The sequence below is a fragment of the Engystomops pustulosus genome, chromosome 9 (assembly GCF_040894005.1).
Source record: "Engystomops pustulosus chromosome 9, aEngPut4.maternal, whole genome shotgun sequence".
Taxonomy (NCBI): Eukaryota; Metazoa; Chordata; class Amphibia; order Anura; family Leptodactylidae; genus Engystomops; species Engystomops pustulosus.
In genome coordinates, this window is record NC_092419.1 from 17,899,894 (window position 1) to 17,927,284 (window position 27,391).

At 50.1% G+C, this 27,391-nt stretch overlaps 1 protein-coding gene across 2 annotated transcripts in view; it reads left to right on the forward strand.

The window, feature by feature from the left end:
* The window catches only part of LOC140076657 (connector enhancer of kinase suppressor of ras 2-like), a 170,674-nt gene extending 143,717 nt beyond the window's left edge, over positions 1-26,957 (forward strand). Inside the window, exons 12-24 of one of the 2 annotated variants that reach the window (XM_072123280.1) lie at positions 1,454-1,539; positions 1,689-1,937; positions 9,013-9,047; positions 10,893-10,941; positions 13,587-13,635; positions 13,715-13,887; positions 15,523-15,596; positions 15,788-15,859; positions 22,200-22,270; positions 22,480-22,580; positions 23,392-23,899; positions 24,455-24,654; positions 25,566-26,957. In XM_072123280.1, the coding sequence (XP_071979381.1) occupies positions 1,454-1,539; positions 1,689-1,937; positions 9,013-9,047; positions 10,893-10,941; positions 13,587-13,635; positions 13,715-13,887; positions 15,523-15,596; positions 15,788-15,859; positions 22,200-22,270; positions 22,480-22,580; positions 23,392-23,899; positions 24,455-24,654; positions 25,566-25,778 (1,880 nt within the window). In that variant the 3' untranslated portion in view covers positions 25,779-26,957. The remainder of the gene's footprint in view (positions 1-1,453; positions 1,540-1,688; positions 1,938-9,012; positions 9,048-10,892; positions 10,942-13,586; positions 13,636-13,714; positions 13,888-15,522; positions 15,597-15,787; positions 15,860-22,199; positions 22,271-22,479; positions 22,581-23,391; positions 23,900-24,454; positions 24,655-25,565) is intronic. The other variant, XM_072123281.1, reaches the window with a different exon arrangement.
* The last annotated feature ends 434 nt before the right edge of the window (positions 26,958-27,391 follow it).

A 27,391-nucleotide genomic window follows, 5' to 3' on the forward strand; every position in this document is an offset into this window, starting at 1 on the left:
ATCTCACTACACACATATTACCTCAGTGTATGACATCATATATCTCACTACACACATATCACCTCAGTGTATGACATCATATATCCCACTACACACATATCACCTCAGTGTATGACATCATATATCTCACTACACACATATTACCTCAGTGTATGACATCATATATCTCACTACACACATATTACCTCAGTGTATGACATCATATATCTCACTACACACATATTACCTCAGTGTATGACATCATATCTCACGACACACATATTAACTCAGTGTATGACATCATATATCTCACTACACACATATTACCTCAGTGTATGACATCATATATATCACTACACACTTATCACCTCAGTGTATGACATCATATATCTCACTACACACATATTACCTCAGTGTATGACATCATATATATCACTACACACTTATCACCTCAGTGTATGACATCATATATCTCACTACACACATATTACCCCAGTGTATGACATCATATATCCCACTACACACATATTACCTCAGTGTATGACATCATATATCTCACTACACACATATTACCTCAGTGTATGACATCATATATCTTACTACACACATATCACCTCAGTGTATGACATCATATATCTCACTACACACATATTACCTCAGTGTATGACATCATATATCTCACTACACACATATTACCTCAGTGTATGACATCATATATCTCACTACACACATATTACCTGAGTGTACGACATCATATATCTCACTACACACACATTACCTCAGTGTATGACATCATATATCTCACTACACACATATTACCTCAGTGTATGACATCATATATCTCACTACACACATATTACCTCAGTGTATGACATCATATATCTCACTACACACATATTACCTGAGTGTACGACATCATATATCTCACTACACACATATTACCTCAGTGTATGACATCATATATCTCACTACACACATATTACCTCAGTGTATGACATCATATATCTTACTACACACATATTACCTCAGAGTATGACATCATATATCTTACTACACACATATTACCTCAGTGTATGACATCATATATCTTACTACACACATATTACCTCAGTGTATGACATCATATATCTCACTACACACATATTACCTGAGTGTACGACATCATATATCTCACTACACACATATTACCTCAGTGTATGACATCATATATCTCACTACACACATATTACCTGAGTGTACGACATCATATATCTCACTACACACATATTACCTCAGTGTATGACATCATATATCTCACTACACACATATTACCTCAGTGTATGACATCATATATCTCACTACACACATATTACCTCAGTGTATGACATCATATGTCTCACTACACACTGTGAGTTGTCCCTGACCTTGTGCTATCTCTTACCCTGGGCTGTCTCTTACCCTGGGCTGTCTCTTACCCTGGGCTGTCTCTGTGCAGGAGACCTGAGGCCGGTGTCAATGCCATCAGAATACAACTGGATCGGAGACCCCAAGGAGCCCAATATGTATAAGAGAGGAAGCCGAGGTGAGTGTCAGCTCTTCAGCCCAGGCTCTGATTGCAATGTATAGTATGTCAGCGCCTCCATGCTGCAGTAGTATGTGGCCCCCCCACATCAGCCCCGGATGCTGCGCTCTTCTTACCTCTCTCTCTCCTCTTCCTCCTCTATGACACTGACTCTGAGAACTCGTTGCTGCGCTACCTGAGCGATGACAAGATCCTGGTCATCCAGGAGGAGCCGCTGACCCAGAAGGACAACAAACGAGACACCGGGCGACGCTCCAGGAAAAAAAGCAAGAACCCCGGCAGCCCCAGCTACCCCATCAGCCCCTCTATGCTGACCTCCAGCGGGCGGCTGGACCCCTCGCAGCAAGATGCCCTGACCTTCTCCCTGGCTGAAAGCAACACCGTCCCCTTATACCACGTGAGTAGCACCACCAAGTGTATAGCGCCACACTCGTCTATAGGTCATGTCTGATATTACATATCCACTGACCTGAGTATGAGCTGAAGTGTAAAACAACATTCAATGCTGGACAATCCCTTTAAGAGTGTATTCAACTTATTCACCATACACCTTATGGTAAGATCTCTGCTTGCTGTCACTAAATAAGAATGCTCTTTTTTACATCCGCAGATTCAAAACACATTGGGGGTCATTTACTAAGGGCCCGATTCGTGTTTTCCCGACGTGTTACCCGAATATTTCCGATTTGCGCCGATTTCCCCAGAATTGGCCCAGGATTTTGCCGCACGCGATCGGATTGTGGCGCATCGGCGCTGGCATGCACGCAACGGAAATCGGGGGGCGTGGCCGAACGAAAACCCGACGGATTCGGAAAAAACGCCACATTTTTTAAAAAAAAATGTGTCGCAGAGCATGCACTTACCTTCACTCAGCCCGGCTCGGTGTATTCCAGTGCGTTCCAGGGAACTTCAGTGCAGCAGCGCCACCTGGTGGACGTCGGAGGAACTACCTTAATAAATCCCAGCCGGACCCCAATCCAGTGCAGAGAACGCGCCGCTGGATCGCGAATGGGGCGGGTAAGTAAATCTGCCCCATTCTGATAGCTGATAGTTTGTTACTATGTATTAGGCCTTCAGCTGTGGAAATCTGTAGAGGTTTTATAGCCTCAGCGTGCTGGATGTTTCCACGTGCTGACAACAAGCAGAGGTTTGGGAGAAGACGATGAAACCAAATGTTACATTTTATTGCAGAATTTTAATTATAAATCGCCCATTTAAGTGCGGCTTTTACCGTGATGGCACATGATGCCGCCTGTTTCCTGCACCCTTTTTCTTCCTGTCCCCCTCCCCCACTCAGCAGCGCCCCCACATAAAACATAGGCGCAAGTAACATCAAGGACTGTGGTGGCACAAATACATCTCCCACAACTTCCACAGTGATCGGTGCCAGCGAGTCCAGAGAGGATCTGATGAGACAGACAACTGGACACAGAGAAACATTACAAGGCCATTCTAATGTTCCCATTAAAGGGAACCTGTCAGCAGGTATAATCTAGAGATTACAGCCATTGTTAAGTATCATCCCTGTTCTCATACTGCTGTGCTCTGTACTCTCTAGTAGCCAGTGTTTGGCCTGTGGCTCCCCCTCCCTCTGCGCTGTGGCCCCCCTCCCTCTGCGCTCTGGTCCCCCTCCCTCTGCGCTGTGGCTCCCCCTCCCTCTGCGCTGTGGCTCCCCCTCCCTCTGCGCCATGGCCCTCCTCCCTCTGCGCTGTGGCCCCCCTCCCTCTGCGCCATGGCCCTCCTCCCTCTGCACTGTGGCTCCCCCTCCCTCTGCGTCATGGCTCTCCTCCCTCCTGCGCTGTAGTTCCCCCTTCCCTCTGGGCTGTGGCTCCCCCTCCCTCTGGGCTGTGGCTCCCCCTCCCTCTGCGCTGTGGCTCCCCCTCCCTCTGCGCTGTGGCTCCCCCTCCCTCTGCGCTGTGGACACCCTCCGCGCTGTGTCTCCCCCTCCCTCTGAGCTGTGGCCACCCTCTGTGCTGTGCCCCCCCTCCCTCTGCGTTGTGGCTCCTACTCCCTCTGCGCTGTGGTCCCCCCCTCCCGTTGTGCTGTGGCTCCCCCTCCCTCCTTGCAGTGGCCCTCCCTCTCTCTGCACTATTGCTCCCCCTTTTCTCTGCGCTGTGGCTCCCCCTCCCTCTGCGCTGTGGCTCCCCCTCCCTCTGCGCTGTGGCTCCCCCTCCCTCTGCGCTGTGGCTCCTTTTTCCTCTGGGCTGTGGCTCCCCCTCTCTCTGCGCTGTGGCTCCCCCTCCCTCTGCACTGTGGCTTCTTTTTCCTCTGCGCTGTGGCTCCCCCTCCCTCTGCGCTGTGGCTCCCCCTCCCTCTGCGCTGTGGCTCCCCCTCCCTCTGCGCTGTGGCTCCCCCTCCCTCTGCGCTGTGGCTCCCCCTCCCTCTGCGCTGTGGCTCCCCCTCCCTCTGCGCTGTGGCTCCCCCTCCCCCTCCCTTTGCGCTGTGGCTCCCCCTCCCCCTCCCTTTGCGCTGTGGCTCCCCCTCCCTCTGCGCTGTGGCTCCCCCTCCCTCTGCGCTGTGGCTCCCCCTCCCTCTGCGCTGTGGCTCCCCCTCCCTCTGCGCTGTGGCTCCCCCTCCCTCTGCGCTGTGGCTCCCCCTCCCTCGGCGCTGTGGCTCCCCTTCCCTCGGCGTGTGGCTCCCCCTCCCTCTGCACTGTGGCTCCCCCTCCCTCTGCGCTGTGGCTCCCCCTCCCTCTGCGCTGTGGCTCCCCCTCCCTCTGCGCTGTGGCTCCCCCTCCCCCTCCCTTTGCGCTGTGGCTCCCCCTCCCCCTCCCTTTGCGCTGTGGCTCCCCCTCCCCCTCCCTCTGCGCTGTGGCTCCCCCTCCCTCTGCGCTGTGGCTCCCCCTCCCTCTGCGCTGTGGCTCCCCCTCCCTCTGCGCTGTGGCTCCCCCTCCCTCGGCGCTGTGGCTCCCCCTCCCTCGGCGTGTGGCTCCCCCTCCCTCTGAGCTGTGGCTCCCCCTCCCTCTGCGCTGTGGCTCCCCCTCCCTCTGCGCTGTGGCCCTCCCCTTCCTCTGCGCTGTGGCTCCCCCTCCCTCTGGGATGTGGCTCCCCCTCCCTCTGCGCTGTGGCTCCCTCTCCCTCTGCGCTGTGGCTCCCCCTCCCTCTGCGCTGTGGCTCCCCCTCCCTCTGCGCTGTGGCTCCCCCTCCCTCTGCGCTGTGGCTCCCCCTCCCTCTGCCCCGTGGCTCCCCTTCCCTCTGCGCTGTGGCTCCCCCTCCCTCTGCGCTGTGGCTCCCCCTCCCTCTGCGCTGTGGCTCCCCCTCCCTCTGCGCTGTGGCTCCCCCTCCCTCTGCGCTGTGGCTCCCCCTCCCTCTGCGCTGTGGCTCCCCCTCCCTCTGCGCTGTGGCTCCCCCTCCCTCTGCGCTGTGGCTCCCCCTCCCTCTGCACTGTGACCCCTTATGCAGATCCATCCTGACAGGTTTTATGTTGCAGTATAACAGCCATTAATGAAAGTGTAACGATGGCAGTGTCATCCTGCGTGTGGAGGGTGATGTGGCCGGGGGGAATGTCAGGCGCTCAGAATCGTGTCCTTGTTCCCGGAGAGCGCGACGTCATCTGCTGCCAGAAACTTCTATACTAAGTACTCAGGAGCATAATACAGCTGCAAGGCAAATGGGTTTCTCCATGTCTCTGCTTGCTGTCAGTGAATTAGAACATTGACTTTAGAGGTCAATATCCATGACGTAGAGGGGTCTCAGATATTGTTACAACATCCAGATGGAAAGTTTTTACAAGTAAAAGTTAAACATCTGCAGCCCCCACATAGTGCGGCCCCCACATACTGCAGCCCCCAGAGTCTGTTCTGGAAAGGGGAAGTACAAATCCGGGACTGGGGGCCACATGCGAGCAGAGGCCAGACATCCACAGTCACGCTGCTCATTAACCATCGCCCCGCCACTGCCCCCGGCTCCTGATTCTTCCTCTTTCTATGTTTCTCTATCTAACGTTCCCAGTTCCTAAGACGCTGAGTAACTGCAATATAACATTATAGCATATAGCGCCTTAAAGTCGCCCTAGTCGCCTTAAAGGGATTGTCACTACATTATGAAGAGTTTGTTGGAAGTTACTGAACCAACACCAAGCAATCACAAAATATGTACACAGTGGGGCAGATTTATCAAGCTGTCTGAAAGTCAGAATATTTCTAGTTGCCCATGGCAACCAATCACAGCTCCCGTTTAAAATATTCATGAGCACTGGTGAAATGAAAGCTGAGCTGGGATTAGTTGCCATGGGCAACTAGAAATATTCTGACTTTCAGACAGCTTGATAAATCTGCCCCAGTGACTGCACTAGCAAAATAGTAAATGCGGCTCTGGAGTATAATGCAGGATGTAACTCAGGATCAGTACAGGATAAGTAATGCCAGGTATGTACACAGTGACTGCACCAGCAGCAGAATAGTGAGTGCAGCTCTGGAGTATAATACTGGATGTAACTCAGGATCAGTACAGGATAAGTAATGTCATGTATGTACACAGTGACTGCACCAGCAGAAGAATAGTGAGTGCAGCTCTAGAGTATAATACAGGATGTAACTCAGGATCAGTACAGGATAAGTAATGTCATGTATGTACACAGTGACTGCACCAGCAGCAGAATAGTGAGTGCAGCTCTGGGGTATAATACAGGATGTAACTCAGGATCAGTACAGGATAAGTAATGTCATGTATGTACACAGTGACTGCACCAGCAGCAGAATACTGAGTGCAGCTCTGGGGTATAATACAGGATGTAACTCAGGATCAGTATAGGATAAGTAATGTCATGTATGTACACAGTGACTGCACCAGCCGCAGGATAGTGAGTGCAGCTCTGGGGTATAATACAGGATGTAACTCAGGATCAGTACAGGATAAGTAATGTCATGTATGTACACAGTGACTGCACCAGCAGCAGAATAGAGAGTACAGCTCTGGTGTATAATACAGGATGTAACTCAGGATCAGTACAGGATAAGTAATGTCATGTATGTACACAGTGACTGCACCAGCAGCAGAATAGTGAGTACAGCTCTGGTGTATAATACAGGATGTAACTCAGGATCAGTACAGGATAAGTAATGTCATGTATGTACACAGTGACTGCACCAGCAGCAGAATAGTGAGTGCAGCTCTAGAGTATAATGCAGGATGTAACTCAGGATCAGTACAGGATAAGTAATGTCATGTATGTACACAGTGACTGCACCAGCAGCAGAATAGTGAGTGCAGCTCTGGAGTATAATGCAGGATGTAACTCAGGATCAGTGCAGGATAAGAAATGTCATGTATGTACACAGTGACTGCACCAGCAGCAGGATAGTGAGTGCAGCTCTGGAGTATAATACAGGATGTAACTCAGGATCAGTACAGGATAAGTAATGTCATGTATGTACACAGTGACTGCACCAGCAGCAGAATAGTGAGTGCAGCTCTAGAGTATAATGCAGGATGTAACTCAGGATCAGTACAGGATAAGTAATGTCATGTATGTACACAGTGACTGCACCAGCAGCAGAATAGTGAGTGCAGCTCTGGAGTATAATGCAGGATGTAACTCAGGATCAGTGCAGGATAAGTAATGTCATGTATGTACACAGTGACTGCACCAGCAGCAGAATAGTGAGTGCAGCTCTAGAGTATAATGCAGGATGTAACTCAGGATCAGTACAGGATAAGTAATGTCATGTATGTACACAGTGACTGCACCAGCAGCAGAATAGTGAGTGCAGCTCTGGAGTATAATGCAGGATGTAACTCAGGATCAGTGCAGGATAAGTAATGTCATGTATGTACACAGTGACTGCACCAGCAGCAGGATAGTGAGTGCAGCTCTGGAGTATAATACAGGATGTAACTCAGGATCAGTACAGGATAAGTAATGTCATGTATGTACACAGTGACTGCACCAGCAGCAGAATAGTGAGTGCAGCTCTGGAGTATAATGCAGGATGTAACTCAGGATCAGTGCAGGATAAGTAATGTCATGTATGTACACAGTGACTGCACCAGCAGCAGGATAGTGAGTGCAGCTCTGGAGTATAATACAGGATGTAACTCAGGATCAGTACAGGATAAGTAATGTCATGTATGTACACAGTGACTGCACCAGCAGCAGAATGAGTGCAGCTCTGGAGTATAATGCAAGATGTAACTCAGGATCAGTGCAGGATAAGTAATGTCATGTATGTACACAGTGACTGCACCAGCAGCAGGATAGTGAGTGCAGCTCTGGAGTATAATACAGGATGTAACTCAGGATCAGTACAGGATAAGTAATGTCATGTATGTACACAGTGACTGCACCAGCAGCAGAATAGTGAGTGCAGCTCTAGAGTATAATGCAGGATGTAACTCAGGATCAGTACAGGATAAGTAATGTCATGTATGTACACAGTGACTGCACCAGCAGCAGAATAGTGAGTGCAGCTCTGGAGTATAATGCAGGATGTAACTCAGGATCAGTGCAGGATAAGTAATGTCATGTATGTACACAGTGACTGCACCAGCAGCAGGATAGTGAGTGCAGCTCTAGAGTATAATGCAGGATGTAACTCAGGATCAGTACAGGATAAGTAATGTCATGTATGTACACAGTGACTGCACCAGCAGCAGAATAGTGAGTGCAGCTCTGGAGTATAATGCAGGATGTAACTCAGGATCAGTGCAGGATAAGTAATGTCATGTATGTACACAGTGACTGCACCAGCAGCAGAATAGTGAGTGCAGCTCTAGAGTATAATGCAGGATGTAACTCAGGATCAGTACAGGATAAGTAATGTCATGTATGTACACAGTGACTGCACCAGCAGCAGAATAGTGAGTGCAGCTCTGGAGTATAATACATGATGTAACGCAGGATCAGTACAGGATAAGTAATGTCATGTATGTACACAGTGACTGCACCAGCAGCAGAATAGTGAGTGCAGCTCTGGTGTATAATACAGGATGTAACTCAGGATCAGTGCAGGATAAGTAATGTCATGTATGTACACAGTGACTGCACCAGCAGCAGGATAGTGAGTGCAGCTCTGGAGTATAATACAGGATGTAACTCAGGATCAGTACAGGATAAGTAATGTCATGTATGTACACAGTGACTGCACCAGCAGCAGAATAGTGAGTGCAGCTCTAGAGTATAATGCAGGATGTAACTCAGGATCAGTACAGGATAAGTAATGTCATGTATGTACACAGTGACTGCACCAGCAGCAGAATAGTGAGTGCAGCTCTGGAGTATAATGCAGGATGTTTGCAGCTGTTACATGTCATGTGACTTTTCTATGTGTGATGTATGTAGCGTTGTATGAGCGGAGTTATTATTATAATATGTAGACGCCTCCTGTTCTCTTTGTGGTCGGAGGTTCCAGTCACCTCAGTCGGTTTGTGACTTCTCACTTCCTGGCTTCTCTCGTCACATTGTATCTGTGATTCTGCTTTTCTTCTCCTTCCCATCACATGTTGCTGAATATTTCTTTCTTTTCTCCCTCACAGAGAGCGGGCGACACAATCGGGGGCGACTCTGAGAGGTAGAGTCTATCTTGTTATCATGTATCAGCAGCCGGGTCAATGCTGGGGGGTCCGGTGTATGGGTTGGGGGGGATGTATGATATGAGGGGGAGTATGGTGCCGGGTATATAGATTGTATGTAACCTGCTATCAGTACAGAGATGTGTATAGTCCTATGGATGGGGAGCTGGCCCTGGTATTGGGGGTCACAGCACCCATTCCCCTCACTGGTGATTTTGGGCATAACCCTGGACAGCAGCTTTTGGGGTCTGGCTGCTACCCTGTCACATTGATTCAGTACTTAGTCACATGAGAAACCTGTCTAGCGGAGGGTTAACACTAGATTTCACCTCTTATAGTCCGGATTTGTCTCTCATATACTGAGTAGTCTCCAGACTGTCACGTTGTACCCCCTTTAGTTTAGGAGAGGGGTTGCGGCAGGTTGGTCATTCCACTTTGAAACTTGAAAACAAAACTTCAGTTGTGTAGTATTACATTTAGGTAGGTTTTCAGCCTCAAGATGTTTATTCACTGACAACAAGCAGAGTTCTGGTGAGGATTGGATACACATTGAGGCAGATTTACTTACCCGGTCCATTCGCGATCCAGCGGCGCGTTCTCTGCGGTGGATTCGGGTCCGGCTGGGATTCACTAAGGCAGTTCCTCCGACGTCCACCAGGTGGCGCTGCTGCACTGACGTTCCCCGAGGCCCGCTGGAATGCACTGAAGTCACCAGCCTATTCCTGGTGAAGGTAAGCGCGAGTCCCGCGACACTTTTTTTTTTTTTTTAAATGCGGTGGTTTTTCCGAATCTGTCGGGTTTTCGTTCGGCCACGCCCCCCCCCCCCCATTTCCCTCGCGTCCATGCCGGTGGCGATGTGACACAATCCAATCACGGGGCAATACAGGGGAAATCAGCGCAAATCGGAAATATTCGGGTAACACGCCGGGAAAACGCGAATCGGGCCCTTAGTAAATGACCCCCATTATCTATTAGAAGGTTCTAGATTCGGCGATCTTGTTCCGTGTTGTCAGTGAATAGACGCTCCTGATACTGGACTGTAACGGGTCAGCAGCTGTGCGACGTCACACGACTATGGCAGATTATTATCTGTAGGAAGACTGACAGCAACCAGAGATCTTAGAAACTAGAAAGAAACAACTGAGTATAAATTGTATCTATTTTCTTGCCCTGCAGAATCCTATTTATTTGATAGCATCGGTTAGAGTTCTCCTTTACATGGAGCGGGATCTAATCTGCGGAGATGCAGAGATTTTTATTTTTCTCATCCACTCATATCTTCCTGGATATTCCAGAATCCATAGTGAGGGGGCGGAGCATCCACTACAATATTACAGTGGAACTCCACATCAAGAACGGATCAAACCTTGGAAGAGGTTTTCTCTCTTCTCCATAAATTATGAATCACGTGGAGGAGAGGACATGACACTCTGCTAGGGATCACACAGCTGAGGGTCTGTTACAGTTGCCTGCAGACAGACAGTCCTGTGTGTGGCAGATGACCTGGAAGCCTAATTATCTGCACTGATACATTGTGACAGCTAGGGGGTTAATAGAGTTTTCAGTAGCTATTGTTGTCATTCGCTATGGAGAAAGTGTCACCCTAGGACTCCACATAAATCAAACAAGGTGGAGTTCCCCTTTAAGCTTTTCTAGATGACTTTAGACTTATTATAATTTAGTATAAATGTATTTAGTGAGCAGGACAGACACTCGCAGGCCCTGATTTCATACATGTAGGGCCTGTAAACAGCCGCAGTGACCCCACATCAGGGCATGATATGTGGGGTTCCTCTTTAAGCTGCTGCCACCTTGTGGTGAATTATGTTTTCTTCTGATTTCAGGTACACGAGTTCTGCACCGGAGCGACAAGGGACCACATCGATGAGGAAGGTAAGGGGGGGGGCGCGGGACATAGTGGTTACAATAACGCAGTGTGTGCACAGGGGGCACTATAGTGCGGTATAGGAAGCCAGGGTTGGATCTAGGATAGCACAGAGCCTCTAGATCTTGCATTTATGTACATGTCCTTGCACTGCCCCCGGCCCTGGGGAGTCCTTGGTCTCCATTGTGGAGCAGGAAGGCGGCAGTAACGTGTTAAGTGCTTCTCCGCTCCCAACCACAGATCACGCACAAGAGGCGCAGTCACGCTGGAGGGCGAAGAATACAAGTGTCTTATGTAACTGTGAATATCAGGTTCAACCATGGGACATTATCAACTAGTGCAAGCTCTATATCATATTATATGTTATAGCCACCTCTCACACAGGATATACAGGCAGGGGGCGGGGCTGTGACCACCTCACACAGGATATACAGGCAGGGGGCGGGGGCTGTGACTACCTCACACAGGATGTACAGGCAGGGGGCGGGGCTGTGACTACCTCTCACACAGGATATACAATCAGGGGGCGGGGCTGTGACTACCTCTCACACAGGATATACAATCAGGGGGCGGGGCTGTGACTTCCTCTCATAGGATATACAGGCAGGGGGCGGGGCTGTGACCACCTCTCACACAGGATATACAGGCAGGGGGCGGGGCTGTGACCACCTCTCACACAGGATATACAGGCAGGGGACGGGGCTGTGACTACCTCTCACACAGGATATACAGGCAGGGGGCGGGGCTGTGACTACCTCTCACACAGGATATACAGGCAGGGGGCGGGGCTGTGACTACCTCTCACACAGGATATACAGGCAGGGGGCGGGGCTGTGACCACCTCTCACACAGGATATACAGGCAGGGGGCGGGGGCTGTGACTACCTCACACAGGATGTACAGGCAGGGGGCGGGGCTGTGACTACCTCTCACACAGGATATACAGGCAGGGGGTGGGTCTGTGACCACCTCTCACACAGGATATACAGACAGGGGGCGGGGCTGTGACTACCTCTCACACAGCATATACAGGCAGGGGGCAGGGCTGTGACTACCTCACACACAGGATATACAGGCAGGGGGCGGGGCTGTGACTACCTCTCACACAGGATATACAGGCAGGGGGCGGGGCTGTGACTACCTCTCACACAGGATATACAGGCAGGGGGCGGGGCTGTGACTACCTCTCACACAGCATATACAGGCAGGGGGCGGGGCTGTGACTACATTTCACAATGATTTATGGTTATTCCGATGTCACTGCTGTAATCATAGTGCTTGGCTTCCTGTGTTCTGTTTCATTATAACGTCGCTCCTTCTCAGCATAGTGTACAGTAATGTTTGGACACTGTGAGGGCATGCTGGGAATTGTAGTGTCAGAGCGTCTGTTGAGCTGCAGGACAATGAGGTGATGGGCAGCTTTGTCATAGTCCCAGTGGTATAACATTACACACATCTGGATATGGGTGACAGAAGTGGGTTAGCAGCTGCAGGACTGGTGATAAATCCCCTCATAATCGCTTTACGATCCGCCGTCACTTTGAGGGATGTTGTGGTAATTGCGCGACTCAGGACGACTAAACCGTAATAGTAATTACCGCCGCCTTTATTGTTCTGGGTAATGAGTCACAGATCTGCAGGAGATAATGAGATGCATCAAAAACTGCAAGACTCACAAGAGTTACCAAAATCTGCCCAAGACAGCAAAGACTGCAAGAGCTGCGCTCCGAGTTCTGCTCTATGATCACACAGCGCCTGGAGATTCTACACATAATCACAAGTGTCTCCCCATCACCAGTATACAGTGTATCTCCATATCATCTCATGTACTGATCCTGTAACATCATGCTCCAGTCACATCCAGAGCTGCGCTCTGAATTCTGCTCTATGATCACACAGCGCCTGGAGATTCTACACATAATCACAAGTGTCTCCCCATCACCAGTATACAGTGTATCTCCATATCATCTCATGTACTGATCCTGTAACATCATGCTCCAGTCACATCCAGAGCTGCGCTCTGAATTCTGCTCTATGATCACACAGTGCCTGGAGATTCTACACGTAATCACAAGTGTCTCCCCATCACCAGTATACAGTGTATCTCCATATTATCTCATGTACTGATCCTATTACATCATGCTCCAGTCACATCCAGAGCTGCGCTCTGAATTCTGCTCTTTGCTCACTCACAGTGTCTCCTCGTGACCAGTCCAATGTATAATGTCCTTATTATGGGATGTGTCTCTCCTTGTTTCTTCCATCCTGCACTTATCCCAAATATCATATTGCAGGTACATCCAGAGCTGCCCTCCGAATTCTGCTCTCCCATCACACACAGTGGGGCACATTCACTTAGGACCGTGGGACAGTTTTAACATGCAAAGTCCTACCGAACTGTGTTACACGCCCCATGTTAAAGGTGCACCAAAAATAAAAATGGTGCACTCTGTCGGATCAGTGCAGGGGGCGCCAGATTCATGAAGAACGTGCACCAGAAACCCTGAATCTGGCGCCCCCTGCACACTACACAGGACACTGCACTGCAATGAGTGGTATGAGGGTCTCACATTCTGGTGCTTTGGCTGTGGCAACTATTATAAGTTTATATTGTACGGCCCGGAGTATAAAGTGTGTTTTTTTTCTCTTGCAGTCGTTTCATTACGCATCACTGAGGGTCAAAACCAAAAAAAGATCAAAAGGTAAAAAAAAAAAAAAGTTTCTATGAAAAAAAGTGTTAAGACTACAGCAAAACTAAAGTAGAGGTGTCCTTCATGGCAGGAGGGTCTCTGACCAGCAGCAGGCGGAGAATATCCTGCAAAGACCTCGGGCACGGCGACTGTGAGGGCTGGCTATGGAAGAAGAAAGATGCCAAAGGATATTTCACCCAGAAGTGGAAGAAGTACTGGTTCATCCTGAAAGACTCGTCCCTGTACTGGTACACCAACCAGAACGTGAGTGCCACGATTGCCACCACTGCCACCTGACACTGTGCCTCCACCACAGCTACCTGACACTGTGCCATACTGCCGCTGGTTACTGTATCTGACACTGTGCCATACTGCCGCTGGTTACTGTATCTGACACTGTGCCGTACTGCCGCTGGTTACTGTATCTGACACTGTACCATACTGCCGCTGGTTACTGTATCTGACACTGTACCATACTGCCGCTGGTTACTGTATCTGACACTGTACCATACTGCCGCTGGTTACTGTATCTGACACTGTACCGTACTGCCGCTGGTTACAGTATCTGACACTGTGCCATACTGCCGCTGGTTACAGTATCTGACACTGTGCCATACTGCCGCTGGTTACAGTATCTGACACTGTACCATACTGCCGCTGGTTACTGTATCTGACACTGTGCCATACTGCCGCTGGTTACTGTATCTGACACTGTACCGTACTGCCGCTGGTTACTGTATCTGACACTGTACCATACTGCCGCTGGTTACTGTATCTGACACTGTGCCATACTGCCGCTGGTTACTGTATCTGACACTGTACCGTACTGCCGCTGGTTACTGTATCTGACACTGTACCGTACTGCCGCTGGTTACTGTATCTGACACTGTACCGTACTGCCGCTGGTTACTGTATCTGACACTGTGCCATACTGCCGCTGGTTACTGTATCTGACACTGTGCCATACTGCCGCTGGTTACTGTATCTGACACTGTACCATACTGCCGCTGGTTACTGTATCTGACACTGTACCGTACTGCCGCTGGTTACTGTATCTGACACTGTGCCATACTGCCGCTGGTTACTGTATCTGACACTGTACCGTACTGCCGCTGGTTACTGTATCTGACACTGTACCGTACTGCCGCTGGTTACTGTATCTGACACTGTACCGTACTGCCGCTGGTTACTGTATCTGGTGTGGCACCTCCACCATGGCCACCTGACTCTGTGGCCACCACCACTGCCACCTGACACTGTGCCACCACCACAGCTACCTGACACTGGCTACCTGACACTGTGCCATGCTACCGCTGAGGAACTGTACCTGGCGTGGCACCCCCACCATGGCCACCAGACTCTGTGGCCGCCACCACAGCCACCTGACACTGTGCCACCACCACAGCTACCGGACACTGGCTACCTGACACTGTGCCATACTGCCGCGGAGGAACTGTACCTGGCGTGGCACCCCCACCATGGCCACCAGACTCTGTGGCCGCCACCACAGCTAACTGACACTGTGCCACCCAGAGCTACCTGGCACTGGCTGCCTGACACTGTGCCATACAGCCCCCAGATACTGTCCACAGCGCCACCACCACGGCAATCTACCCAACACAGCCGACTAACATTGTGCCAACACAATGTTGTAGAGAAACGCACTATGTTGCCCAACAAACCTATATTATTTCTGTCTGATATCCCATTTCTCTCCATTTGAATCAATATGCTAATGAGACAGTTGAGGCACCCAGCAGGCTGCCTGGCATCTACCCCCGGCAGATAGGAAGGAGATTTGTCTTGTGATGCATTCTTCCATCTTCCATTGTGTTACATTGTTATATTCTTCCATCACTTGGCTGATACATTGTTGCGTTCTTGTCTCTCTTCTTCCAGGATGAGAAGGCGGAGGGTTTCATCAGTTTACCAGAATTCAGGATAGACCGCGCCATTGAATGTAGGAGGAAACAGTAAGTGGCATTAGTGGTACGGTCACAGGGGGCGGGGCTACAGGGTGAGATCTAGGCAAAGTTCAGACTATGCAGATAAAAGAGCCTCATATAAAGTTTAGTAAAAAGCTCTGGGGGTTTTTCAGGTGACGTTGACTGATGTGACATGTAGCCGGAGCGGCGCTCACTATTCTGTCTCTTTCTTCTTGCAGCGCCTTTAAGGCTTGTCACCCAAAAATCAAGAGCTTCTTCTTTGCCACAGACTGCCTGGAGGAGATGAACAGGTGAGATGACGACCTGTCTGTACATTATAATTGCTTCATCTCATGCTGTTCTGCATTATGGGAGATGCGTCGATGCTGATATAGTCATTGTCATTCTTATCATATGCTCCATTCACCACCAAAGCTGCATTCTCAGCGGCTGCAGGTTACATCTTGTGACCCCTCAGTCCCTGTCCTGTATGCTCCAGTCCTATCTCTTATGTTTGTTCCTTTTTCATGGTTTTTCTCCCCGGGATCGATGTTGCACAGAATTTTGCTTCTCGTTGCTACTGATTTAATTATGCGGATATGTAAATGTCTCCGGGAACTGATTAAATGGCGAATCTAATAAAAAAAAGACGTAAAGGTCCCAGAAGTGACAATTCTGGAAGGAGCCCAGATATTGGCTGTAAATCTGGGCTGCATCAGGATTAATAGCTTCATCTGATCCAAAGAACTGGAGAAGCCCCAGGGGTGGGGGAGGGCGCGTGCCGATAGATAATACTGCCCTATACTGCACATACACTATAATACGGCCATATGGTGCAAATGATTGCTTCCATATACATGCAGGATATCGTCACATCAACCTCCACATAGACCCACATCATAGTACCATATGCAGGACACCTAATGCCATCAATATAATACTCATGATACTACCGTACCGTGCCAAGATAATACCTCCATATACTACATGTGTGTGGTCATCATGTGACAAAGCGGTCCCTCCATTACTGCTCATGGTCTGCGAGTGGTTTATATGGGGGACATTGTGTAGGGTGGAAAAGCAAGTGAACACTTGTGCAAAGAAACCTCTGGACCATGAAACTCCTCCACCAGGCTTCAGGGACCACACAGCTCTGGACTGTGACCCCCCCTCCACAGACCACACAGTCCTGGTCCATGACCCCCTTCCACCAGACTTCAGGGACCACACAGCTCTGGACTGTGACCCCCCCCCCTCCACTATCCTCCAGAGACCACACAGTCCTGGTCCATGACCCCTTCCACCAGGCTTCAGGGACCACACAGCTCTGGACTGTGACCCCCCCCCCTCCACTATCCTCCAGAGACCACACAATCCTGGTCCATGACCCCCTTCCACCAGGCTTCAGGGACCCCACAGCTCTGGACTGTGACCCCCCCCCCTCCACAGACCACACAGTCCTGGACCATGACCCCCTTCCACCAGGCTTCAGGGACCACACAGCTATGAACTGTGACCCCCCCCCCCTCCACTATCCTCCAGAGACCACAGAGTCCTGGACCGTGACCCCCCCTTCCACCAGGCTTAAGGGACAATACAAGCCCGGTCTATGATCCCCCCTACACCAGGCTTCAGGGACCACACAGCCCTGGACTGTTACCCCCCCTCCACTATCCTCCAGAGACCACACAGTCCTTGTCCATGACCCCCTCCACCAGGCTTCAGGGACCACACAGCCCTGGACCATGATACCACTGACCATTACATTGACCACATATACCCAAACATGGACCCCCTTCCCCCCTCACCAGTCTCCATAGACCTTACAGCATTGGACCACGACCGCCCTCCACCAGGCCCCGGACCATGATACCACTTTACCAGGCTCCAGTGACCACATAACTCCAAACTTGAAACCCCCCCCCCCCCTCACCAGTCTCCAGAGACCTTACAGCATTGGACCACGACCGCCCTCCACCATGCCCAGGACCCTTCTCCACAAAGCTCCAAGGACCACACAGCCCCAGACTGTGACCCCCCCCCCCCTCTTTACCAAGCTCCAGAAAGCACCGGGCCCCAGACCAACAGGCTTTAGGGACCCCTCAGACCTGGACCATGACCCCCCTCCACCAGGCCCCAGACCTTTCACCAATCACTTGCTGGACGCAGGGGTTCACTTACTTTTCTCCCCGTACTATAGTCAGTGTATCAGTGCACATCCCGGGGGTGTGTATATATGAAGGGTCTTCTGTAGTATAACCAGGCGGCGCCATTTCCATTAATAAATACCCTGAACATGCAGGTGCAGTACCCTGGCGGCTTGTCACGACCAGGCAGGGGTCACCCCAGTTACATATTGGGGGACCAGTCCCAGGCACTGATCAGACGCTGACACGTAGCAGACGGAGCTGTGATGAGATGTGAGCGGAATATGAAGTCACTGATAATTGGTGCTGCTGATTCCTCCACTGAAGAATGGGGCAGGTGGGCCGGGGGCTGGCGCCACTATGGTGGTTCTCCGGAGACAATGGCGTTTTTGTGTTCTGCGATTTTAATCATTTTCTCTTGTGTGGAGTAACGGGCGGCTGTAGCATCGTGTGCGGCAGGGGAGGGGGCGCAGCTGACACTCGTCCTATGTGCAGCAACACATTAATATCTGTCATGAACCTGAGCCAGAGGAGAGCGGCGGCCATCACTGCCTGTGCGAGCCGTGCCCACCGCGCCAGCTGCACCCTACCTGGGGGAAGGGGGGAACATACACAGGATGGAAGGAGCGACCAGACTAATAACCAAGTATAACTGAGCCTACTGAGGGGTGAGACCATGATAAGAGATCAGGCACAGAATATACCCTAGTGGTGGTGTATAATCTGTATGTAGTGAGCTCCACCTAGTGGTGTATAATCTGTATGTAGTGAGCCCCCCCCTAGTGGTGGTGTATAATCTGTATGTAGTGATCTCCTCCTAGTAGTGGTGTATAATCTGTATGTAGTGAGCTCCCCCTAGTGGTGATGTATAATCTGTATGTAGTGAGCTCCCCCTAGTGGTGGCTGTATAATCTGTATGTAGTGAGCTCCCCCTAGTGGTGGTGTATAATCTGTATGTAGTGATCTCCCTCTAGTGGTGGTGTATAATCTGTATGTAGTGATCTCCCTCTAGTGGTGGTGTATAATCTGTATGTAGTGAGCCCCCCCCCCCTAGTGGTGGTGTATAATCTGTATGTAGTGATCTCCTCCTAGTGGTGGATGTATAATCTGTATGTAGTGATCTCCCTCTAGTGGTGGTGTATAATCTGTATGTACAGAGCTCCCCCTAGTGGTGGCTGTATAATCTGTATGTAGTGAGCTCCCCCTAGTGGTGGTGTATAATCTGTATGTAGTGAGCTCCCCCTAGTGGTGGATGTATAATCTGTATGTAGTGATCTCCCCCTAGTGGTGGTGTATAATCTGTATGTAGTGAGCTCCTCCTAGTGGTGGTGTATAATCTGTATGTAGTGAGCTCCTCCTAGTGGTGGTGTATAATCTGTATGTAGTGAGCTCCTCCTAGTGGTGGTGTATAATCTGTATGTAGTGAGCTCCTCCTAGTGGTGGTGTATAATCTGTATGTAGTGAGCTCCTCCTAGTGGTGGTGTATAATCTGTATGTGGTGATCTCCTCCTAGTGGTGGTGTATAATCTGTATGTAGTGAGCTCGCCCTAGTGGTGGTGTATAATCTGTATGTAGTGAGCTCCTCCTAGTGGTGGTGTATAATCTGTATGTAGTGAGCTCCTCCTAGTGGTGGCTGTATAATCTGTATGTAGTGAGCTCCCCCTAGTGGTGGATGTATAATCTGTATGTAGTGATCTCCCCCTAGTGGTGGTGTATAATCTGTATGTAGTGAGCTCCTCCTAGTGGTGGTGTATAATCTGTATGTAGTGAGCTCCTCCTAGTGGTGGTGTATAATCTGTATGTAGTGAGCTCCTCCTAGTGGTGGCTGTATAATCTGTATGTAGTGAGCTCCTCCTAGTGGTGGTGTATAATCTGTATGTAGTGAGCTCCTCCTAGTGGTGGCTGTATAATCTGTATGTAGTGAGCTCCCCCTAGTGGTGGTGTATAATCTGTTTGTAGTGAGCTCCTCCTAGTGGTGGTGTATAATCTGTATGTAGTGAGCTCCTCCTAGTGGTGGTGTATAATCTGTATGTAATGAGCTTCTCCTAGTGGTGGCTGTATAATCTGTGTGTAGTGATCTCCCCCTAGTGGTGGTGTATAATCTGTATGTAGGGAGCTACTCCTGGTGGTGGCGAATAATCTGTATGTAGTGATCTCCCCCTAGTGGTGGATGTATAATCTGTATGTAGTGATCTCCCCCTAGTGGTGGTGTATAATCTGTATGTAGTGAGCTCCTCCTAGTGGTGGTGTATAATCTGTATGTAGTGAGCTCCTCCTAGTGGTGGTGTATAATCTGTATGTAGTGAGCTCCTCCTAGTGGTGGCTGTATAATCTGTATGTAGTGAGCTCCCCCTAGTGGTGGATGTATAATCTGTATGTAGTGATCTCCCCCTAGTGGTGGTGTATAATCTGTATGTAGTGAGCTCCTCCTAGTGGTGGTGTATAATCTGTTTGTAATGAGCTTCTCCTAGTGGTGGCTGTATAATCTGTGTGTAGTGATCTCCCCCTAGTGGTGGTGTATAATCTGTATGTAGGGAGCTACTCCTGGTGGTGGTGAATAATCTGTATGTAGTGATCTCCCCCTAGTGGTGGTGTATAATCTGTATGTAGTGAGCTACTCCTGGTGGTGATATATAATCTGTGTGTAGTGATCTCCCCCTAGTGGTGGTGTATAATCTGTATGTAGTGAGCTCCTCCTAGTGGTGGTGTATAATCTGTATGTTGTGAGCTCCTCCTAGTGGTGGTGTATAATCTGTATGTAGGGAGCTCCTCCTAGTGGTGGCTGTATAATCTGTATGTAGTGAGCTCCCCTAGTGGTGGATGTATAATCTGTATGTAGTGATCTCCCCCTAGTGGTGGTGCATAATCTGTATGTAGTGAGCTCCTCCTAGTGGTGGTGTACAATCTGTATGTAGTGAGCTCCCCCTAGTGGTGGTGTATAATCTGTATGTAGTGATCTCCTCCTAGTGGTGGTGTATAATCTGTATGTAATGAGCTTCTCCTAGTGGTGGCTGTATAATCTGTGTGTAGTAATCTCCCCCTAGTGGTGGTGTATAATCTGTATGTAGTGAGCTCCTCCTAATGGTGGTGTATAATCTGTATGTAGTGATCTCCTCCTAGTGGTGGATGTATAATCTGTATGTAGTGAGCTCCCCCCTAGTGGTGGTGTATAATCTGTATGTAGTGAGCTCCCTCCTAGTGGTGATGTATAATCTGTATGTAGTGAGCTCCCCCTAGTGGTGGTGTATAATCTGTATGTAGTGAGCTCCCCCAGTGGTGGTGTATAATCTGTATGTAGTGATCTCCCCCTAGTGGTGGATGTATAATCTGTATGTAGTGATCCCCCCCTAGTGGTGGTGTATAATCTGTATGTAGTGATCTCCTCCTAGTGGTGGTGTATAATCTGTATGTAGTGAGCTCCCCCTAGTGGTGGCTGTATAATCTGTATGTAGTGATCTCCCCCTAGTGGTGGTGTATAATATGTATGTAGTGAGCTCCTCCTAGTGGTGGTGTATAATCTGTATGTACTGATCTCCCCCTAGTGGTGGTGTATAATCTGTATGTAGTGAGCTCCCCCTAGTGGTGGATGTATAATCTGTATGTAGTGAGCTCCCCCTAGTGGTGGATGTATAATCTGTATGTAGTGAGCTCCTCCTAGTGGTGGTGTATAATCTGTATGTAGTGACCTCCCCCTAGTGGTGGTGTATAATCTGTATGTAGTGATCTCCCCCTAGTGGTGGTGTATAATCTGTATGTAGTGAGCTCCTCCTAGTGGTGGTGTATAATCTGTATGTAGTGAGCTCCTCCTAGTGGTGGTGTATAATCTGTATGTAGTGATCTCCTCCTAGTGGTGGCTGTATAATCTGTATGTAGTGAGCTCCACCTAGTGGTGGCTGTATAATCTGTATGTAGTGAGCTCCACCTAGTGGTGGTGTATAATCTGTATGTAGTGAGCTCCACCTAGTGGTGGTGTATAATCTGTATGTAGTGATCTCCTCCTAGTGGTGGCTGTATAATCTGTATGTAGTGATCTCCCCCTAGTGGTGGTGTATAATCTGTATGTAGTGATCTCTCCCTAGTAGTGACTATATAATCTGTATGTAGTGATCTCCCCCTAGTGGTGGATGTATAATCTGTATGTAGTGAGCTCCCCCTAGTGGTGGATGTATAATCTGTGTGTAGTGAGCTCCTAGTGGTGGTGTATAATCTGTATGTAGTGATCTCCCCCTAGTGATGGTGTATAATCTGTATGTAGTGATCTCCCTCTACTGGTGCCTGTAGAGCTGTGATCTGCTGCCATCTACTGGACAAATATCAGAATACAGCTGTTATTCCTTTTAATGTCACAGTGTCTACAGATCTGATACGTTATCTCTATGATGTCGCACTTCTTATGATTTCCCAGGGTATATAGCAGCAGCAATCACATTTCAGTATTGCAGTAGTGGTTTGTTGTTGTCCTGTGAGCTTACATTCTATTTGCTTTCTTATTGTTACTCTATAGATGGATGAATCGTCTGGGTCTCGCTGCTATTGGTTATACACCAGACGAGAAGGACATCCGACCCAATGAAGGTAAAATTATTGCTGATAAAATCCTGGAACTATATTATAGTTACAACTGTAAAATTATCTCTGGGGGGAGGGGGTCCTGACACTGCTGTGCTCTGTGCTCCCTACATTGATCATGTAATTGTATATATATTATATAGCAGTCATATACGGTTCTGGGGCCTCGTTCTCCCGGGTCATTGTGCACGTAGTAAGATCCTTCCTGTTGTTAGCAGATTACTGGAGTGAGAGCGACCAGGACGACGTCGATGGCTCCATGACACTGAAACAGGAACCTCAGACGACGAGTGACACCTACCACCGCACCTCCTCTGTGAGTGATGGGACCTCAGGGACCACCTGGGCATCACCTGTTACTGGGCTGGATCATTCTAATTACTCCTCATATACGTGTATCCAGTGTACGAGGCATAGTGATAAAATGTTACACATCAGCAGGGGGTGGGGTTGTGACTACCTCTCACACAGGATATACAGGCAGGGGGCGGAGCTGTGACTACCTCTCACACAGGATATACAGGCAGGGGGCGGGGCTGTGACTACCTCTCACACAGGATATACAGGCAGGGGGCGGGGCTGTGACTACCTCTCACACAGGATATACAGGCAGGGGGCGGGGCTGTGACTACCTCTCACACAGGATATACAGGCAGAGGGCGGGGCTGTGACTACCTCTCACACAGGATATACAGGCAGGGGGCGGGGCTGTGACTACCTCTCACACAGGATATACAGGCAGGGGGCGGGGCTGTGACTACCTCTCACACAGGATATACAGGCAGGGGGCGGGGCTGTGACTACCTCTCACACAGGATATACAGGCAGGGGGTGGGGCTGTGACCACCTCTCACACAGGATATACAGGCAGGGGGCGGGGCTGTGACTACCTCTCACACAGGATATACAGGGAGGGGGCGGGGCTGTGACTACCTCTCACACAGAATATACAGGTAGGAGGCGGGGCTGTGACCACCTCTCACACAGGATATACAATCAGGGGGCGGGGCTGTGACTACCTCTCACACAGGATATACAATCAGGGGGCGGGGCTGTGTGTGGATCTTATTACTATATATAATGGGGGTTATTTATCACAATGATTTCTGAGATTTGTGTTTTTTCAGGTAAATTCTTCGAGTCCATTCCCAGAACAGAAGCACGGGCGTCACTTCTCCAGTGAATCCACCTATTCCCACTCCTCAGCTGAGGATTCGCGGCCGGACGCTTTGGGCAGCTCGCACTCCTCGGGTTGTCGGCCCACGTTCCGGGAGCGGAGGTCCTGGCAGGATCTTATAGAGACCCCCCTGACCAGCTCGGGGCTCCACTTCCTGCAGACCGTCCCTCCTGATGCGGACTACGTGGCCGGCCGGACAGGGATGTCCCCGGAAAGGAGAAGACAAGCCACACTGCCCGTCCAGCGCCGCCACAACCATGAACGGGACGGGCCCTTCCCCCTGGCGGAGTGTCCCAGGAGCCACACAACACACATTAGGACGCAAAAGCAGCGCAGCCAAAGCCTCCCCCGGAACCGGGACGCCAGAGGGAAGAACCGCAACAAGAACCCCGGACTGCTAGAGAAGAAGCCGGAGGAGGAGCCGCTGAAGAGGAAGCACAGCAGCTCCAGCAAAGAAGGTGAGGATCCAACCAGAACCCCACATTACCATCAGAACCTGGACCGAGCCTTGTGTAATATAAGAACCCAGACCCTGACATTACCATCAGAACCTCGACTCAGACCCCAGACCAGACCCTCACATTACCATCAGAACCTGGACTGGATCATTGTGTAATATCAAACCCCAGACCCTCACAATACCATCAGAACCTGGACCAGGGCTTTGTTTAATATCAGACCCCAAACCAGACCCCCACATTACCTTAAGAACCTGGACTCAGACCACAGACCAGAACCTCACATAACCATCAGAACCTGGACCAGGGCCTTGTGTAATATCAGACCCCAGACCAGACCACAACATTACCATCAGAACGTGGATTGGACCCTTGTGTAATGTAATCAAACCCCAAGCCCCTATATTATTAGTCTCAGATCCCTCTACATAAAGGAGGTTTGGCAGCCATGATGCATCTGTAGGATTTCTGAACAGTTTCTTTTGAAGGGGGGGGGGGTGGAGTGACCCCCTGACCACTGTGACCTCTCACCCCTGTCACCTATCACTGCCCTAGAAAACAAGAAAGAAGCGCGGTGCAGCACAGACGGACTGCAGGAGCTCTACAAGACGCTGGAGCAGGCCAGCCTGTCCGCCCTCGGGGAGCAGAGACCCTCCACCAAGCAGGAGTACAGGAGATCCTTCATAAAGAGGAGCAACGACCCCGTCCTCAACGAGAAGCTGCACCGCATCCGCGTCCTCAAGAGCACCTTAAAAGTAAGTGACCCCCCTGAACCCAGAGATCAGCTCATCCCAAGCACCCACTACCCTTCCACACATAATGGGGGTCATTTACTAAGGGCCCGATTCGCGTTTTCCCGACGTGTTACCCGAATATTTCCGATTTGCGCCGATTTTCCCTTGAATTGCCCCGGGATTTTGGCGCACGCGATCGGATTGTGGCACATCGCGCTGGCATGCACGCAACGGAAATCGGGGGGCGTGGCCGAGCGAAAACCCGACGGATTCAGAAAAAACGCTGCATTTAAAACAAAAAATGTGTCGCGGAGCTTGCGCTTACCTTCACTAGGAATAGGCCGGTGAACTTGAGTGCGTTCCGATGATCTTCAGCGCAGCAGCGCCACCTGGTGGACGTCGGAGGAACTGCCTTAATGAATCCCGGCCGGACCCGAATCCACCGCAGAGAACGCGCAGCTGGATCACGAATGGACCGGGTAAGTAAATCTGCCCCAATGTATCTGTGTAGACTATCCTCTGTTACAGTGTGTCAGTGCAGGCAAATAGTATCCGTCTGGACTGTCCTCTGTTACAGTGTATCAGTGCAGAAATACTGTTCTCAGTCTGGACTATCTTCTTTTACATTGTGTTAGCGCAGGAATCCTGTTCTCTGCCTGGATTATTCTCTGTTACAGTGTGTCAGCGCAGGAATCCTGTTCTTTGCCTGGATTATCCTCTGTTACAGTATGTCAGTGCAGGCAAATAGTATCAGTCTGGAGTCCAGTTTAGCCAGAAAGTTCATCCAGGAGACAATTGTCTGGAGAGGTTTTCAACTTCTAGATCTAAAATATAACATTTCCATTCACTGACAGCGAGCAGAGATTTTGTAAATAGAGAGTGTTGGAAACACAAAGATTTCAATTCCTGAAGTTTCCTTCTTCCTGTTCCAGGCAAAGGAAGGCGACCTGTCCGTGATCGCCGCCCTGCTGGAAGACCCCGCGCTGACCGCCAAGAAGTTCAGAGACTGGAAGCAGAAAAACTTTGAGTTTTTTATGGATATTTGTGAGTACAGCGGAACCCTGAAACCTCAGAACGGTGCCTCGGACCTGGCGGCACCGGCTCCCACCTCGCACACCCACTCCTTCATCGAGACTCATGTGTGAGCAGCGGCGCCCCCTAGGTGCCACCATGACTTGTGATATCTGTACATAATGTAATGAATGGATTGTAAATAGATTGGATACGAGAATAGCGCCACCAGATGCCTACACATTGCATGACCGAGCAGAATAGTTCCTCCTCATCTTCTTTTCTGGATTCTCTTTGCTTTGCTGTATGTATCAGGGTCGGCATCCGCACTGAATCGCCCGGGGGGCTCCCTGGATACCTGGTGGTCTGCCACTATGGTCATGTGACCTGTGTAGACGGGGAGCCTCCTCTATGTACATCTATAAGGTCCGAGCCTTTTCTATGTAGATCCGCCCCATCTCCATTACATCTCCCAGCGGTCGCCGTCCTCCATTGTTCCCCCGGGAGCAGAGGGAGAGGTTCCAGGCTGCGCACCAGGACACGGCTCAGCCTCTTAGTGCCTTAAGATGTACATTGTGCATCCAGCAGAACGCGCTTTTCTTGCACAAGAGCTTACGGAACGGCCAAGCAGCGGGGGATGTGATGGCGGGATGCTGGAGCTTGCGGTGCACTCGCAGGATGATCGCGCTCTCCACTGTGATTATTGTGCCACATGCCTGTGACTATCTACCACTCCTGTCTATGGACTGGAAGCGAAACGCGGAAGCGCAGTTGTATCCCACGCAGCAGATCACAAATCCAATACGTAGCCGGACGCCAGGTCTCTTCCAGTTTCTGTAGCGTCCGATGCTTGTGGTCGGGGTCCGTCTCTTGTTTATGTCGCACACGTTACCTTCAGGGACAGCCCAAGCGTGTTACATGGGGGAGGGGATAGAGTACCGTTTATTGACTTGTTACATTGTATCCCTGATGGCGGAACCGGGGGGGGGCCACGTGACCACCACAAGTAGCAAATTCTCTTCCACAAGAAACCGTGTGATGAATCTGGGATTTGGTGTCCGGTTCGTTCCACTTCAGACACATTTAAAGTGACAGCAGCGTCTAGGGCTTTGTATTAGGGAGGTTTTCTATGCTCCGCCCTAATGACCCCCGTTACGGTTAGCACCAGGTCATGTGATCCCTTATACATCGATCATCCCAGCATCCAGGTGGAGCACTTCTCATCCATAGCGAGACTCTCAGGTTACCCCTGGACCACTCCTCATTTCTTCCCTGAAAGGTGGAAGGTTTGGGGTCCTCTTGCTGTTCATGCAGTCACTTAAAGGGATGCTCTGTGTTCAGATAAATATACATTATACATGGGCTTACCTCTCACCAGGGCTGCGTCATGTAGTCTCGGCATGGCTGTGGTCAGTATACAGTTGTACTGGTATTGGAATTTCACTGGACAATTTGTTGAGTAATGTGATGTGTCTGGAGCATCCCTTTAAATGATAGAGTGAGTGTAGAGATCTGTAGCAGCTGAATATGTAGCCCCCCCACCACCACTCACCTGCTCCCTCTGTCCATGTCACTGTGAATCTGGAGCCCCCCACCCCTGAACAGGTCACTGTGATTCCCCCGCTGTTCTCAGGGGACTGACCCCGATACTGACCCGTCCGATATTTCGCTGCGATCCTATGAGTCACTGTGATGGAACTTTGCTCCTATACGGAAGTGGTCACCGATATTATTGCATGTTTGTCCT